The sequence below is a fragment of the Stylophora pistillata genome, chromosome 4 (assembly GCF_964205215.1).
Source record: "Stylophora pistillata chromosome 4, jaStyPist1.2, whole genome shotgun sequence".
NCBI classification, from domain to species: domain Eukaryota; kingdom Metazoa; phylum Cnidaria; class Anthozoa; order Scleractinia; family Pocilloporidae; genus Stylophora; species Stylophora pistillata.
This window is the reverse complement of record NC_142522.1, coordinates 2,698,966-2,716,525: the sequence shown is the minus strand read 5'-3', so window position 1 is coordinate 2,716,525 and position 17,560 is coordinate 2,698,966. Positions and strand designations below refer to the sequence as shown.

Below are 17,560 nucleotides of genomic sequence, written 5' to 3'. Positions count from 1 at the left end.
TGACCAGCATAGAATTTTGTATTCCCAGGACTTTAAACTATGCAACAACAACCTTTTTATTATTTTTTCCTAGAAAAAGCTGGTGAAAATCAAGTCCGTCATTGCGAAAGAAATGCTCCAACAGCTTTGTAGGTTGATCGTAGGTTTAATGAAATAAGGATCCATAAATTGAAGCATTTTTTTTTTTTAGTCCTCCAGACTCCTGAATCACTAATATCGCAAGGAATCTCTAAAGATATCGGTCAGTGTGTCGCGTAGAGGAAGCAAAAATTGAAAATGAAAACTCACTGCATTTTGACAAGCAATTTATCAACTAGGTTTCTCAATGTCATTTTTCGAGTTTCCATGCATGCTATTCCGAGCATAATTGAAACACTCAATGACCAAGTTTTTAGCTGAATATCCGCGCTTGAGAGGAAAACAGTAGGACCCGTCGATCAGAGCCGGTGGCCATGATGACGTCACGACTTGTGGAAGGCTGGACAGAAGCCTTTGTTTTTCGCCATGATGAAATGGCGGCTATCGGAGGATTCGTCAAGCATGACGCTACCGACCTTTAGAGGTAAGAAATGCTTGATTTAGCACACGAAAAACATTGTTAGAATGGACATTAAATAATGACAATTATTTTTCTTGATATTTTTAAAAGATCACTGCAGCGGTGGCCAATTTCAAGACAAAGAAACTTGGTTTAGCGCAACTGAAATTCTATTTTTAATCATAATAGCTTGTAGGATCCTGACCGATCCTGTTCTAAAGTCAAAACGAATTTTTTAATCCTTACTATAAAACCAGAGTCGTCTCTTTCTAATTCATCATTGAAGTTCAATCGAAAGGATGATTAAAAAAGATAGATCTGGAATTGGATTCTCATCTTTATAACTATTTGGTTTTTTTCTATCCTTTGTTGGTTTGATCAAGTTTGATGAATTTGCCACAACCTCAAAGTGTTACACTTAACTGCATTCTTACAGAATAAAGTGATACTTCTCGTTTTAAATTTCACCTGTTCGGAGCATGCAAATGCTTCAATTCTTTTTTGGTTACTGAATATTCCGTTGCTAAGAGAGGTCCTAATACCGCCGCTAAGATTTTGTTGGAATGTGCTCTGAATAAGTTCAAGATGCTTTATTGACATGCAACGTTGAATGCTGAAAGGTGGTTAAATTCATAGATATTTTTATTATTTGTTGCTCGAAATCAGCTATGGCTTATACTTAGACAGGGGTGAAAGATCAAATCGTCACACCTGGTGCCAATTGTGAGACATTTCACTAGCAACTGACCAATTACTGACCACTGTTTAGTCTGTTTAATTTTGGCGCGGTTATGAATTTGTTGTTGAGCAGTATCGCAGTTACAGTTTATATACAGATGGTGCTTAATTGGCGATTGGATCCATATGATATCACTTCCAAGCTTGAATCGATCCAGACTCGCAAATAGGGAAAATCTAGTGAAAGAGGAAGGACTTATTCAGAATAATTGTCTGTCGTAGTGATATCACATTTTGATACTAAATGTGTTCTGTTGTTTTGCTCTCTGGATGCCCAGGCATAGTAACTTTTACTTCCGTCACAGTTGAGAGTCAGGTTTGTCCTCAAGAAACAAAGAGAAAACGAGATCTTTTTAAAGAAGACTTGAACAGCATCATCGAACTTGAGCGTTTCTAGCACATTTTATCCTCCTTACTTGAACTGCATGCATACATGAACCGTCACCATTTGCTGTGCAACTACAAAACCATGTAATGCACCATGTGCCTATTCAGGAGAAGTGAAATATTTGTAAATTTTTTTCAACTCTGTTATAATGTCTACTATACCAGTGTCTCCCTGAACGACCGAATTCCATCCACCTGTGTAAACTGCTGAGCCGCTTGCTCGGCCAAAACATAATAAAAACAGACACGTCTCTCCTTTCATATGCAAATGCATTTTGATGATGATACATTCAAAATGCGCTCGAGCGAGTTTGTACAATTATAACGCACTCTATGAAAAATTGGTGAATCGTTACAAAAGTGACTTTTTATCTCTGAGTTGTTAAACAAGAAGTGAATTTAAGAGAAATAGCGAGGACAGAGAGAGTGAATTCACGGCGATGGTGGAGTTGAAACTCGTAGTAAATCTATTCTGGTTTAGCGTAACTTGGATAAGAGATGTAAATTATGGCGCCACTTCTTCCAACTTCACATCGACATTACGAGTCGTCCAGGACAAACGACAGTAAGAGAATTAAACGCGGTAAGACGTTTTTTATGGCAAATGAATTCATTGATAACGTCTCTCTTACCTGTAAAGAGATTTCTTATTGCAACTGCGATATCAAATCGTTGTCAATGGTTTTTACTTTTTTATGAGAAGACTTCGGATCAAAGTGAACTTGATACGGGCAAAATATTCGTCCAAGAATCGTGAATTTTTGAGCACTTGCTGTTACACAACTATCACCGATAAGGATTTTAAGGTGGATCTTTGTGAAGGCATGAAGATAGCTGGGAAATGTCTATCTCGCTATTTTATAAATAAGAAATACATGTAAGATAAAATTTTTGATATTTACCCAATGCAACAATAGTTGTTGATAGCCATGGCAGAAAAACTCTTCATCATTGCGAATTTATTGCAATGTTAGATTCCCATCGCAGATCAGTGTGAATAACAGTTCATCTTTTGGTTTGCATTTCAATACCTCCGTCTTATGCGGGCCTTGTTGAAAAACGTGAACTCCATGCGAGAGTTTCCGCTTTTTACCCGGCCCGCTCAAAAATAAAAAATGATTTCGATAGAGTCATGGGCCGATAAAATAATTTGACATCAGCTTGGCTATTTATCATTTTGATCATAATTCGAAATAATCTTTTCGCGAAAACTGCAGGCTTTGAAATGTTAAAAATTATCTTTAGACCGTAGTAACGGGAAAACTAACAGATGGGCCAGATTTTTAAGCCTCTTTGACCAATTCAAATTCCGCGATGTCTTTTATTTGTATGATTTTCTCCTTCTCTGGAGTTAGCATTTTGCCGTTTTACTGACGAATTAAGAAAATTATCACTGATTCAGTTACAGTTTATTGCTAACAATATTTACTCGCAAGTGTGCAGGGAATATTGTTCTCATTTTATATTCTCACTAAGATCAGTGGTGTTATTTAATTATTCCACCATGGCTCTTCAGTAGCTTTAGTTGCTTTGTTATGTTTGTCAACAAGGGAATGGTTTCATGCCACTTGGCAAGTTGCGTTTTAAACGCCATGGATTTCCCGTTAAGTTAAACAAGCATAATTTTTATTTCGTTTTTCAGACTTTGATCCCCGCAGTAAACCACAATCAGCTAATTTTATGACACGCTTTGCATCCAACAACACGGGATTGTTATGTCTTTTCGGCATTCTTGTCCTGCCAATCCTCTTGGGCTTCGCCATCGGCTACCTCTTAGTAGTCCTTGGAGTCAGCGCCTACAAAAAGATAACAGGGAAAAAGTCACGTGCGCTTACCGCGAAAGAAGCCTCGCAAAAAATACAACTCGTCATGGGAGACAAGATTGTAGACTCTTCTTTCCCTAAAACTGTATCTTTGAACGTTCAAGAGACGAAAAACCGTAGTTTTCCCTGTCCTCCTACAAGGTACTACTACCATCGACTGTGTAACTATTCTAATGAAATTGTAAATGGCGATTCGACTACATTCAATGACGAAAGCTCTGTCTCTGGAGACGAGACTGATCACAGGTCACGTGAGAAAGTGACGGTATGTACCCCGGATGTTCAAGAATCTGATTCTAGTACACATGCGTCACTTGAAGATAACTTGGACAAGACTGAAGAAGAGGTGTTAAGGGAAGACAGCAGTTTTAAACAGGACAAGGATTCGGGTTTTTCTGGGGAGGAAAACAGTCCTGGGAAGAGAAAGAAAGGGAATTCTATTCCCACATCCACACCAGAAAAGGGGCACTTAGATTTGCCAGATAATAACCCGAATGCGATGAACTTGAAAGAGATAGGTCTCATAGGAGAAGATCAAACACCATCGCCTGATAACGTGGATGGAAAACTTGGAAAGGTTCGGTTTGCCCTTCACTACAATGTTGCTAAAACAGAACTTCAAGTGAACATAATAAAGGCCATGGGCCTTCCTATAACTGATAACAAGGAAGGAATTAACCCACTGGTGAAGATATCGCTACTACCACAGCAGTTCTGCTGGCAAAGAACAAAAATCATCGAAGGAACACCAGATCCTGTTTTCAACGAGACTTTTGTTATTTCAGGTTTTTCAAAGGATAGGATCAAAGAATACGAGTTGAAGTTCAGAGTGGTGAACTTTCACGACAAATTAAAAGACCGATATGCAGATGACGTCATAGGAGAAATACTATTCCCTTTGTCGGAGTTAAAGTTGATGGAGAACAGACCCTCGTTTTCGATCACCAAGTGGCTGTACCTATCCCCTCTACCTCCGTTCGGGGTAAGTTAAACAGACAACTGTGTTCTTTAATGATTTTTTTTTATGTCTGTTCCTCTCAACCATTTAAGTTCTATGATCTGATTTCAATTCTCCATTCCAGCTGATATACATTTCTTTGTAATGTTATGAAGAGAGTTTGGTTCAACATAAAGATAACACCCTTCAGCTATGAATTGTTCCTATTTTTCATCACCTTTTCGCTGGATAATGAATTAAAACTCCGTACTTAAACAAGATTTACTCTCGATTGTCTTTTATTGATCAGATGGAAGCCGCTGACATTGGAGAACTCTGTGTATCGTTGTGTTTTCGACCGATCAGCGGTCGACTTATCGTAACAGTAACCAAGATCCGGGGATTACCGAAAGCAATTGCTGACCGTACAGGTGAGTTATTGCAGGCTCATTTAATTTTCAACAAAACAAATGAACAATGGTCGATAAGCATTTTATTTTTATTTTTAGCAACCCTAAAATATTAATTATATAGAATACACCTGTTGCATTTTTGTGAGATAACACAACAAAAAGAAACGGCGCATACGAAATGAACTTCAAGTTGTTGTGTTTGCAACCAAACAGAGCCACCTTAACTTTTACGTTTCTTCGTCTACAGACCCGTACGTGAAGCTTGTACTTTACTGTGACGGTGTCCGCTTATCTAAGGCCAATACGCGCGTGAAGAGACGGAGCCTCAATCCCGTGTACAACGAAAAATTTAATTTCAATATTTCCGCTGACCAGATATCGCTTACAACCGTGGTGCTCAAGATAGTGAATCATTCGGAGATCAACACTAGCGGCGGGAGTTTAGGAACGGCTATTCTTGGATTTGATTCCTTCGGGTCTGGGCAGGAGCAGTGGAAGTCAATGATCGAATCTCCGAGCAGGCATATCGAAAAATGGCACAAGCTTTACAAGGATGTTTCCTGAGAGTTAATATATCATTAGTTAACGTCAATACACACTCATCTCAAAGAATTTTCCAAACTGGTTAATTAGGTAGTAGAGACCAAGGCCTCGTGTAACTACTGGTACTCATTCACGGTTTATATAGAGAAGAGCTAGATCGTTACTGGTAGCGTTTTCACTTCCAGGTGTAACAGGGACACAATACATTGCTAGCAAAGTATCTTGTTCAGAGACATAACAATTCCAGTTGGCACACGTGTGACTAAGGGGAATTTTTGGGATGAGTGAGTCCGCTCGAGGATTGGGAAATAGGAAGAGAGACTGTCATCTGATTAGAAGTCAAACGAAGAGCGGTTGTTAGAAAGCAATTTCCGGTGATGAGGGCGACACGCCTAAAAAACCACATGGGGAAATTCAAAGATAGAGTAAGCGATAATGGTCTCCATGTTTTCTTCCTTTGATGAAAAACGGCTGTTGTTTGAATATTTTTGGACTGATGTAATGCTTTTGTTTTTTTATGGTTAGAGTTATCATCTTTATGTTGCACGGCTTTGATTGTGGGGCTAAACGGCTTACTTTCAAAACAACATGCAACTTGAAAATTACGAAAAAAAATTACAATCTAGTTAACAAAGACACTTGTAGCGTTAACGCAACGGAGCTGTTCTTTGAAAGTGAGCGAGATTACATTGCTACTAGACGTTAGTCATGGAATCTGTCTTACAATTGACTTTGCTGGTGTAATCCAGCGGGAAATATTATTTGTTGTGAGGTAGTTTCCAGCCTCTCCCTAAATGTCATTCTTCCTCTAAATTATCTTCTGTGCTTAGCTGCCTATCCCTAATTTTACGACTATTTTTTGGGCTTTTCCGCCGCTATCAAAGACGTAACAGAAGAGGTAATGTCCGGTTGAAGGTGTAAAGGAGTCGTGCAAACAATTTTTTTTTTCCGGCTTTGCCGGTTAAACATAGATTTTCTGACGTAAGTCGATGGGTATCTGCGTCATTTCGTGATGAAAAAAGTCTGGGCGTATACGTTGTTGCTTAATCTGTTGTGTCTGGTCGCTTACTAACCGAAAGAAAAACTGTTATCTGGCAAGATTTAGACTAGACCAGATTTAAAAGAAGTGCTGTGCTTTCTTAATGTGTGTATCAGCGTTGATTTCCTTCCACTGAGCTAACTGTCATGCTCAAAATTTTCCTCCATCGGAAGGGCGGCATTGAACTAATACCTTTAAAACATACTTGCGTATTTAAGTAAATTGTGGTTTTTCTATTTTTGGTTCCGTAGCTACAAACACTCGATCAACTTGTTTTGACATCATTTATGTGGATGTTTATCAAAATCAACAACGTTCGCCGAATCCATTAAGATGATTTATTCTGGAACCAACTTAAATACCCGAAATGTTATTTTTCTAGAAATAGAAATAATCGATTTATTGACTTGTTCAGAAAGACTTCACAAAGAAGTTTGTCTCATCATGTTTTTTTAAATCTTACATGAAAATGAAAGCCGAATAGGTCACCATTGCGTATCTGTATCTAGTTTCCTGTAGTAATAAACTCCAGAACCTACTGTAGCAAAAGCGCAACTGATCGCAAACATTTAAGGATTTGTGACAATATAAGGTGGAGGTAAATTAAATTTTTAAATAGGGCGTGAAAATGTACACAGAGAAGGGAGGGGCTCACATCAGAAGTGGCAGATAGTTCTACATGATAAAAATAATCTCTTGATAAAAATAATCTCCGAGGAAGTCGGCCGTTATTCATGTGCAGAATAGCCTTGTAGATATTTAAACTATTAATCAACATTTTTTGTCTTGCTTTTAGCGCTCACGGTTGTGCAAACCGGGCAACCCTATCAGTGAGACCGAAGCATTCCATTTTCCATATTCCGGCGGCCGTTTTTATTTACGGGCCAGAAGCCGTATCTGAAAGTAGCAATTTGGTTCCTAGAAAAAAATCAGTCCATTCTGTTTCGTTTTCCAATATTTGTATGGTTTGGATTTTAGACCTAAAGTGCATAATTGTTACCAAGGCTAGAATCGGAGCAGCAACTGATTCATTTTCTTTGTCATTTTACTTAGAATTTTCTCAAATTTGCAGTTGGTGAGTTTCATTTAAATACTTTGGCACTTACCATTTATAGAGGGTGATGGAAGGGTCGAGGAGGGGGGAGGGGTGGGGGTGGGGTGGGGGTGGTAAGAAAGAAAGGTATTTTATGGTAGTTTTTCATCTCAGAAAGTAAAGGGGTTGTTATCCTTGTGTAGGCTTAGTGGAAAATTTGTATTCTTTGAATTTAAGAAATATTGATATCGTGATCGTGATCGTGATTTTGGACACGGCTAGAAACCCTTTTTTGTACCGGAAGATACTGGGACTTTCAGGCCCCTGACCTCTAAAATCCATCCCCCTTCTTGAAAACAACGAAAAAAAAAAAAAAACAAGGAATTAAGGTTGAATGCCACGTTTGTTTTCACTTGTGCTATTTCTTCTAACTCATTGGGATCTTGAAAGACAAGCACTTTTGTTCTTTCCCTCGAAAATCATAGCCGATTTATTAAAGACCGTGGTGGCCAAAATCTCAGACATAAAGAGCTCAAAAACCTTAACTGACGGGGCGGCAATCTACATTGCTTGCATATGGGAATGCATCATCTTTCTCCACCTGGGAATAATAGCAGGTGCTACTTAAACTTAATGGATTAAGAGTATCGCTAAAGTTGTGAAAAATCCTTTAATTATCTCAAGTCGGTAGACTCTCTTCATGTCTACTTTGTTTGAAATTAGATCAAGAAAGGTTAGCTTTCAAGTTCTGTTTCCTTTGATAAAATGCATATCAGTGCTGCGCTGAGTTTAAATAGGATTTACAGCTTAACTGAAAAGCAAAACACCAGATATTTGAAACCCTTTCTTCAGCTACCGGCTTGTACATGCAAACTCTATGTATTGATATATTTGGTGCAGAGCTTTGTTGAGCTTCGAATGGTTTAATTGGTTTATATTTTGTAAATTTAGTTTCATCTATCCAGGCCCAGGGTGTCTTTGCGTCGCGCAATCTTGTACGTGTATGTATTAGAAAAAGTCATCAACTGTCCTTTCTACCTTCTAAGAACATTTGAAACACCGTCACTGCCAGACAGTGCCGCACAGGTCAAGCTAGAAAGTGTATGGGATTTTTCACAAACAACTCCTCTCAATTAAGCCTGACTTTTCATCACACTTACCACTCGTACTTCTCAGGTTTTCACCGGGAAGATTTTCCGGTCAAAAACATCGATACTTATTGCGCAGTCTATGCATATCTGATTATGTGCTGTTGGAATTTGAAACTCCCTCGTAATCCTTGCACTACCATCGATCAGTCTGAAATATTGTTTGATGAAACTAAAATATATATAGTACGTTTAATAGAATGGATATTTCAACGAATCAAAAAATAACAATACAAAGTAGCATTTATAGATACTTATAATAACCATGCAAGTTAAGTTTCAGTATGTGGCTTTTAATTCAATTACAGTTTTAAGTCATATCCCTTGCATCGCGCCACTGACCGCTTAGTTACACACTTTTTGTGGGAAGGTCAACCATTCGAATTGAAGTAAAAAAATGATCCAGAACGTATATTTTCTGTGCGATAAGCCATGAGCTAATTTGCTCCGTTAACAAAAAAAATTATAATATTCATGATGATAATGATAGTAGCGATGACGGTGACAAAGTTTCTATCACTAATCATACTAATAGAAGTTTAAGTAATAATTTTGTTCTTATGGTATGGCGACTGATCTCTTATTTTTCACTTGAAAACCAAGGATGTCGGGGAAAAAAAAAACAATGAAAAACACAACACCTTGAAATATTTTTTGACCTGGCACGTTGGCAAATGTCGTTACGAATAATCTCTCATTGCAAGAACTTTATGTAAAACCGCAGAATTCGCACATCTTGTAATTATAAAATGTCGATAAATGTATTTTTTCAATCTTTTGACCCTGACTAACTTCACCTTTGCGTGGGGCATTTTGCCACTTGATAAATTCATCTCGTCTCTCTCCCTGGCTCGTTGTTCAAATTTACCGTCGGTGACAGGAAAAACCATTTGGAAAGGACTTATACAGCCTTGTAGATTCTCTATCCGTTGGACTTAGCTTTTCCCAAATCGTTCCAACAGTAAAATAAGATACATACAACATTATCAATATGCATTAGACTGGGTTCCCCGTGCCTTATACTAGAACGGTTTTTTCCCTTCAAAAACTGGTTTGCGGTGAAAACTTCTGTCGCCGACATGATATGGAGGTTTTTAATCCGCTCTGAACGCCACTCAGGAACTGTAACCGAAGCTGTGTTGTCTTTAGCAGTATTTTTGTGTGCAACAACTCCTTAACTTAACTGACCTTTAGAGTCATGAATGTCTCCGGTACACAACAGGCGTCTCAGTCACAAATCACTGTCTGAAGAAATATGGGCAACAGTGATCGCTTTGAGGACTATTGTAAGCCATAGCTTAATAAATTTAACGAAGTGGCTCAAAGTTTGATACATTGCTTTTTGAAATTTAATCTCCATCAGTTATAAGAGAGTAGAAGCCACTGAGAAAACAGGAGTCTTCAGCAAGGAGATCCTACAACTTTCTCAAGTTTCTGTCGGTCAATGACCGATGCATTGGGCATTAACCTAATTAGTGAATCAAAAATGTTACTGTATTTCTATCGAAGATATAGCGCCTGCAGAGAATGCTCGTTTTTTTTTAGTCACGTCCACACTGCGTCAGGCTAATTTTTAAAGTAGAGAAGATTATCAAAGAAACTGGTACCCTCTCGGCAGCTTTGAAGAAGAGAATCGCATTCTCTTTGTCCTTAATTAAGTAAGGCTAATGTCACTCTGAACAGTGAAAGTACATAGTTGAGATGGTGGGATTGAGTTCGCCATCTGCCAAGGACTGAGCGAGGAGGAAAAGAAAAGAAAAGAAAGCAAAAGAAAAGAGCAAAACGTATAAGGCTACGAATGGACTAATGTAATAGTGAATTATACAAATTTTTACCGACATTTTATGCAGTTGAACCCAAAAAGTGATTGATTTTAATGCGGCTGAAACACTTGATATGAACCAGTGTACTGAATGACGAGCCTCATATTAACGCGAGAGCCACCCCACAAGTTCGTCAGAGAAGAATGCTTTCTTACCAACGTGAACAGATTGTGTACTTGAGGGTAAAAAAAGAAACTTGGCTAGAAGCTCACCCAATGTTTCCAATTTTCTAAATTGCACACATTTTCTCCGGAGTAAAAAGTAATTCGTCAATCTCCTGTACAGCTTTGCTGATCACAAGAAAAATGCATGGATCTTTGATAGCTTTTGCAAATTAAGGGAGCACTGACCTTGATCAAATGGAGTACTTGATGGGCTAGTCAATTTCAACAAGAGTTCAATGTAACAACATAAAGCTGTAAAAGTTTTAAGAAGTCGACGTTCACTTCATAAGAAGTTTGCATCTAACAAAATTTTGTGGTCGACATGCATCTAAAAGTGATATTGACTAGCTTTTCATTGAACAAGTGGTTCAAATTTCTGTTCTTTACTTATTTCGGAACTCAGAAGTTTTGTTTCTGATAACAAGCGCTTAACTTTGTCAGCTCTTAAGGTGCTGGATGGAGCTAATGAACTACGGATTTCATTTTCTGTTCAGTTAAAAATACTGATACTTTATCCCTCAGGCTGAGGCTAACTGCTGATTTTATTAGTTGCAGAACCGGACATTAATCAAAGAGGTTCGTTACGTGAATATTTTTCATTTAATGTTTTCCTGATTTGAGGTTTGGTCTTGGTTTTAATTGACCCGCAATACTTTCTTCATGTAAAAACAACAGTAACACATATGTTTCCAATAGTTGTTTCGATAATTAATTAGATATGCAAACTAATTATAAATTGTTATTCAATGTTCGCGTGCCAACATGATTTTGTCGTGAGTTGTGGTCGATGTCAAAAATGGCATCCCACAGACAATGGTCAGGCATAAACTACAAAGAGAGTTTGTTTTTGCAATTGGATAGGAGAAAATTTAGTGAACCATCGATTACATGAAAAGGCCTCAAATCGGACAGATAAAATCACGCATGAATTGCGCAAATTTCGAAATCTCAATTAACAGTTTTAACAATTAATTCATCCTTCGCTTTTGCAAATAATTTTTATCAATTTCGTTGCCTTTACTCAACTTTGGGATCGTCTTACTGAAAACCCGTGTTACCTTTCTCTACGCTGACAAACTCAAAATATAATAAAAGCACTTTAAAAAGCTTTACATATCAGCTATCAACACGGACATACTCAGGAGTGGAGATTGTGGTCATAACGTCTGAAAATTGCTTTATAAAAGGGCTTTGACAAGCAGCCATTTGACTTTATCAAATTCCTATCTTGCAAAGGAAATATCTCAAAATAAAATAAAATGATATCAAAATGCAGCGTTATATTGTTACTCTTGACCAAACGCTGACAAACGGTCAATCACAGACTTAGTGGATAGATTTCCTGATTAAAAAAGTTCTGAGGGGTTCTTGACATATTGGCTCCGCTGCGAAACCTAATATACTTAACAAAAATTTAACCCCTACGGAAAAAAACAAGAAGAGAAAATAGAGGAACACGATGTCTATCTTTCACGCAAATCAACAATGTGCAAATCACTGGTTATTTTGAAGCAATTTTTTGAGACAATAAACCTTTCGTCCCTGAGTTTAAATATCTCATCATTTTAGATTGAGACGGTTTACAAGAGCTGCTCCTTGACTCCGTTCGAAGTGTTCCATAAGCTTCACAAGGTTTTAACTTGACAGGTTTTTCTTACAAATAAACACCTCCGCCCTTCCGCCCTCTGGCAAACAGGGTTTCGAACAAATCACGAAATTTCCGCTCTTACCGACCGACCGTCGACATTCGCTCCGTACGTCAAGGATGAACTGATAGAAAAAACTATTCGCCGGAACTTTGCCTTCGATATCAATCTATTTGTTGTTCGAAAATATCTTAGAAGCGTCGAATGCTTGCGTAAAAAAAAGGTAAGACTTTGAATCTATTCATTAAGGAACATTACACATTGGTTCTAAGTTTGACCTCATGAGATATATCAACACATTTTTGCCTAACCACATGGTCACGTACCGCGAGATTGTCCAATCTTCCTAATGTTTCTTCACTCGCATAGAAAGAAGTCTTCTACTTTCTAAAGATAGGTTCCTTCTCTTCCAGTTTAAAGCTAAAAGCAGAACTCTCGAAGGAAATTATCCATCATGCTATATCATGTTCAAAGTAAAGTTACTTTCATTCGCCCACTTCAATTAATTTGAGCACTATAGAATAGTCGGTTAAACCCTAGTCCATTGTGAAAGAAAACTCTCGTTAAAAACATTATGTCAGGCGCTGAACAATTCTTAACGACACTATTTCTTGGGGCATATCCAACCTTGTAGAATTTTATTGATGCTGGCAATTAATGAAATTATGAACGAAAACAAAATACCAAAAGCGGAAACGTAATCTCTCAAAACAATTTGACTTTGGACTGCTAGCGCAAGAGTTTAATTTTACCTTTATAGGATCCCTGCGTGAGAGAAACACATAATTTTATTAGGGATCAAAATAGTTTCCGGCGAACTGTTCAAAGTTTTCCTCTCATTTCGCATGAATCATTAAAAGATTCCCTCGAAAGTTCCCCGTTGATTTTGGAAAGCACTGAAATCCAAAGAAGATTCCAGACTACTGCTTTAAAGTGATCAAATTCAGTTTTGTGCAGAGAATAGAGGAAGAAATGTAACCTAATTTCGTTTAGAAAAATCAAATGACACTTTATGTTTGCCTCAACGTGTTGCTGGAAGCTCGGAAACACAAATACGGCGTAGAATCTAGTACACTTTGTACACAGATCAGGCGCAATGGCTCCAGGCCAACAACATTTAACTGGAACAAGCTGTAGAACATTCAGCTGATAATATGGAATACTAATTTTGTCCCTTACAAAACCCAAGTTTAATTTTGGGTAAAAACTATCTAAAATATTTGTAAATAAGTTGCATAACAGTATGACTACAACTGACTTCTTTCCCTCGTTCTTTCACCTGAGGTTGGCAAAATCGTTGGAACAGTTTTCGACAGACTGCTACAGCTTCTTAACGGACACCTAGCTCGAGAATGGAAGGAAAAGATTCTAATGATTCAGAAGTACTTAAACTGAATAAACTGTAGATCATACAACAGGTTTGTCGAACACAAAAGATAAGTTAAAAAATTGCAAGAATTCCTTTGTTATGATTCTAATGCATGTTTAGAATGCATTACATGGAAGTATAGTGAAGATGAACGGAAACATTATTTCACTGCAAAACCGACTTAAGTCCAAACCGACTACGTCTAACGCAGAGTGCGTTGGGTTATCCGCTGAAGTAACTACTATCTGATCTAAGAGTTTTCCATAAATGTTACGAAAAGCTTTAGCGAAGAGAGAACTACTGAGATGTCAGTAACTGATAGCATCGGCCATTCATTCTCTCATCGTTCGCACAAATAGAATGTTTTTCGCTCGTCTGAGTAAAGAAATCTTGCGGATTATGGGAGTGAGTGTCGCAGAAATCAATTCCTTAGAGGCGTATTTTATCCCCAAAGCTCAATATGAACTCAAACCGGTGATTTCACTACAAGCATGCAAAACTCTTACACGCCTGACATTGCTTCCCGAAAGGGCCCAGACATAGCTGCATATTGACAATTCTTCGAAGGGGAGTATCGAAAACTAAAACCTTTTAAAGATTGGGGCAAATCTATTGTTGTGGTCAGTTGACTTGGCTTTAGTTGATTTATAGGTTTTCTGCACTCTCTTACGAAGTTACCTTGAGCCCTTAGACGCTTTAATTAAGGTTGGAAGGCTAATAAATCTTCTTCCATGCAAACTGAATTATTGAGTCCACAGTATGGAGCCATAATCGAATTCAGTCCAGCTGGGAAACGAGAATTCGGCAACGCGTCATCATAGGCAAAGCACCAAAATAGCTCAAAAGTCTTATTTTAATGGTAGAAAATTGTAATACACCCTTCAGTTGTTCAACTGATAGCCCATTGCCTAGGATCATCTTTGTTTCAAGCAAAATGACCTGCGCTTCGAGCGTTCCTCCATATAGAGTGAGGATTGTTAAAATTAGCTGAATAGAGAATGTGTTCTCGAACTAATTAGCTAAGCTGTAATTTGTTTCTGCAAATTTTTTTTTCCCATATGAAATTTCTCAATTGAATCACTTGTTTAAACAAACTTGTTAACTGACTTACCCGGTACTCGCGGCTTTCAACAATTAGAAAACTCGCCTATTATTCTTTTGTATTGTCCTTAATGAAATTTCTCGACTAAATAACTTGTTGAAACCAACTTCATAACTAGCTTAGCTGTGACCTTTCAGAAATAAATTAACTTAGCCATTACTCACTTCTTATTGTATTTCCTTCGAATGAATTTTTTACTTGCTCAAAACACCTCACACCCAACTTATGTTACTTATTGTTGAAGTCTCTAACGTTAAAGTTCTTGTTAGCTGTGTAATCATATCTCAGTTTTGAGTTTAGATTTTACTCTCAGCGAAGGGGAAAGCAAATTTTTTATGCAAGTAATAATGACTTACTTCAGTCGAATGGGGGTGTAATTTCGAGCTGAAATAAAGAAAGAAAACATTAAGCGAGTTGTGTTTGTTGTTTCTAACTTTTGCTACACCTAAGTGTACCCTTTCGTGCATTCTTTACATTGAATTTCCATTTCTGATGTCAGTGCAGCTTTATCTGAAAAAAATATTAAGAGTAAGCCGCTAAATCGATTTCAACATAGATTTTCCTTCATCATTTCATACAAAATCTCCTATTTAATTTTTTCCTTTTTCACTCGAGGTATCGAGAGTTTTAAAGCACGATATGTGTCATGAATCTGTCAATGTAGCAAAGATACTTAAATGCTTCTGCTTTTGAAAAAAAAATATGTGCAATCTTGTGAAAAGTATGAACTGACTGAATCTGAAACATTCGCACGAGGCGATTGAATTAACAGAGATTTTGACATCTGGAATAAGAAAACTTATAGACTGCCCCAGATCGTAGTAAACTCAAAGCACTGAAGAACAAATAAAACGATGCCAACCCCTAACATATATCTGTGTGGCAATTCTTATGCTACGCCAACAATTTATTGCAAAAGCTTCTTTTTTATGATACCACATCAAAATAGCCTTAATTATAATATTTAATTTTTCATCTCAAATGACCCGATATTTTGTATCATATTAAAATCTTGGGATTTGACTGCTTTTATTTATTATTCATCACAAGCTTATAACTATATCATTTCCTTCTTTCCTTCAATTAAATTGGAATTTTTTAATCGGACACCCAGAGAAAATTCCATAAGTCTTTTAATAACGCGGCATATCGAGACTTAGTGACTCCAAATTGAACACAGTAAGCTTATAAAGCTGATTAATGTGGTCGAGAAAATTGCGAGAGATCACACGCTTGAAGATCCTATTAATTTAAAATGTTCCGTTGCGACCTTCTTCTGTGATTCATTTTCGTAATTTAGAACCCGGCCACTTCAATACATGTACACAAAGTAAAAGTTGCACTCTTGGTCTAAACAAAATAATAATTTCAAATTAAATTGATACGTAGTCGAAAGGAAGCAGGTAAGGAGTAAAATGCAAAAAAACCTATGGGACCGGTATACTTTGATCGACATGGAACATCCACTTCGACAACTTCGATCTCCAGCAGACTTTATCTTTCAGTGCTCAAATTTAGCTTTGAGTTACGATTGATGGTGGTTCATACGGCAACATACGATCTATAATTACGCTCACGTTCCAATGATATCAGAATTTCCTTGCGTTTCAATAAAAAAAGGCGAGTTCTAGGGCGCTACAAACAGTGGTTTCCTTTCATTATAGTCGTTTCACTTCACCCAGCGCTCGTTGAATGGTTTTTGGGAACAAGAACAAACATCAAACAGTTCCCTAGTTCTTGTGGAGATTACACCATAACTAAGCTATTCACTACAGTTACGACATTGCGGCGAGGAGAGGAAATATATTGTACTGATCGGTTCCTCAGAAATATGTTACAAACACTGCTAAATCGACTTACTTTCAGTTGTCTCATTTCGAGAACGTCGCGCGCGAACATTCCACGAGGTGAATATAAAACGTGGATGGCTCAAGCGTTTTCGAAGCAAGGATCGAGATCAGTTCACGAGTCACTAACATGATCGAGGCTCGATTACAAGTAAAAACATTCACAGGAAAACTTTGCAATCACCGGAAACTGCTCGAAACAAAAGAGGCGTCCATTTTCAGGAAGAAAGTAAACTGGAATTCGGTTGGCAGGAAGTCAAAGAATGCATCAACTAACGCTCATGTGGTAACGAAATAAAGACACGCGCGTGGAGATATAATTTTTGTGGCATGCGTCAATGGTTCGTGTTAATGGCGCACTAGGAGATTATTTATTTAACTCAACTTCAAAAGAAATTATGCGATGTCAGTCTGAAAGAGCACATTGGGACTTCAAGGTGTGTTTCTAGACTAACAATCTTTATCGCTCCATTAGGGAACGATTTAGATCGATCAGTTTTGATAATAAAAGATGGTGAAGATCCTTGTTTAGATACGACTGTCTCGTCAATTTTATTTGCTGATTTGAGAATAGGCTAGAAGATCTTTATTACAAAACCAAATGCAAATTATTTATACAGCGCATTCCACAGACCGAGGGCTTGTACAAAAGACAGAATACAACCAATATACATAAAAAGCTTTCTATAAACTTAAAACTGCCGCGAAAAGAGCCGAAACAATGCAATAAAAATGGTATGGAAATGGCCCGTTTATTTTAAGCAAACGTGTTTTTCAGCTCCACGCCTCTTTTGTGAAGGTATTCGCCCATTTCCTCTGGCGGCTGCCGGCGCACGCGTCAACCTTGGCCACTTTTTCCATAAACGACTCATGTTACCCTCATTAATTCAAATAAACACGCTACGTGAAAACAATTATAAACAACACTCGAGGCTCTAACTGACCTGTGTTGACTTAAACCCGACTGCGAATCCAAACATACTTTCGCAACAATAGGGCTGACAAATGCT

At 37.7% G+C, this 17,560-nt stretch overlaps 1 protein-coding gene and 2 long non-coding RNA genes across 4 annotated transcripts; 2 read left to right on the top strand and 1 right to left on the bottom strand.

Annotated features, from left to right (window-relative positions):
- The first annotated feature begins 69 nt into the window (after nt 1–69).
- Nucleotides 70–6,084, top strand: LOC111321739 (synaptotagmin-4). 2 transcript variants are annotated; one of them, XM_022924706.2, is made up of 4 exons: nt 70–562; nt 3,306–4,468; nt 4,734–4,854; nt 5,084–6,084. In XM_022924706.2, the coding sequence occupies exons 1-4, from the start codon at nt 505–507 to the stop codon at nt 5,398–5,400; spliced, it is 1,659 nt and encodes a 552-aa protein (XP_022780441.2). In that variant the 5' UTR covers nt 70–504; the 3' UTR covers nt 5,401–6,084. The 2 variants fall into 2 exon arrangements, with proteins under 2 accessions (XP_022780441.2, XP_022780440.2); XM_022924705.2 differs by lacking the exon at nt 70–562 and adding an exon at nt 1,928–2,246.
- Nucleotides 3,268–16,789, bottom strand: LOC148732034 (uncharacterized). Its single transcript, XR_015999743.1, has 2 exons — nt 16,564–16,789; nt 3,268–3,459 (listed from the first exon to the last, which is right to left on the bottom strand). It is a non-coding gene; the product is annotated as an uncharacterized LOC148732034 (long non-coding RNA).
- LOC148732035 (uncharacterized) lies at nt 12,162–15,112 on the top strand. Its single transcript, XR_015999741.1, has 2 exons — nt 12,162–12,455; nt 13,517–15,112. It is a non-coding gene; the product is annotated as an uncharacterized LOC148732035 (long non-coding RNA).
- Nucleotides 16,790–17,560: the final 771 nt, after the last annotated feature.

Excerpts from the sequence above, each read along its gene's own strand:
- LOC111321739 (XM_022924705.2), top strand. The coding sequence starts at position 2,171 with ATGGCGCCACTTCTTCCAACTTCACATCGACATTACGAGTCGTCCAGG. Across the intron at positions 4,469-4,733 it reads CCCCTCTACCTCCGTTCGGG|ATGGAAGCCGCTGACATTGG; the intron begins GTAAGTTAAACA and ends TTTATTGATCAG. Across the intron at positions 4,855-5,083 it reads AGCAATTGCTGACCGTACAG|ACCCGTACGTGAAGCTTGTA; the intron begins GTGAGTTATTGC and ends CTTCGTCTACAG.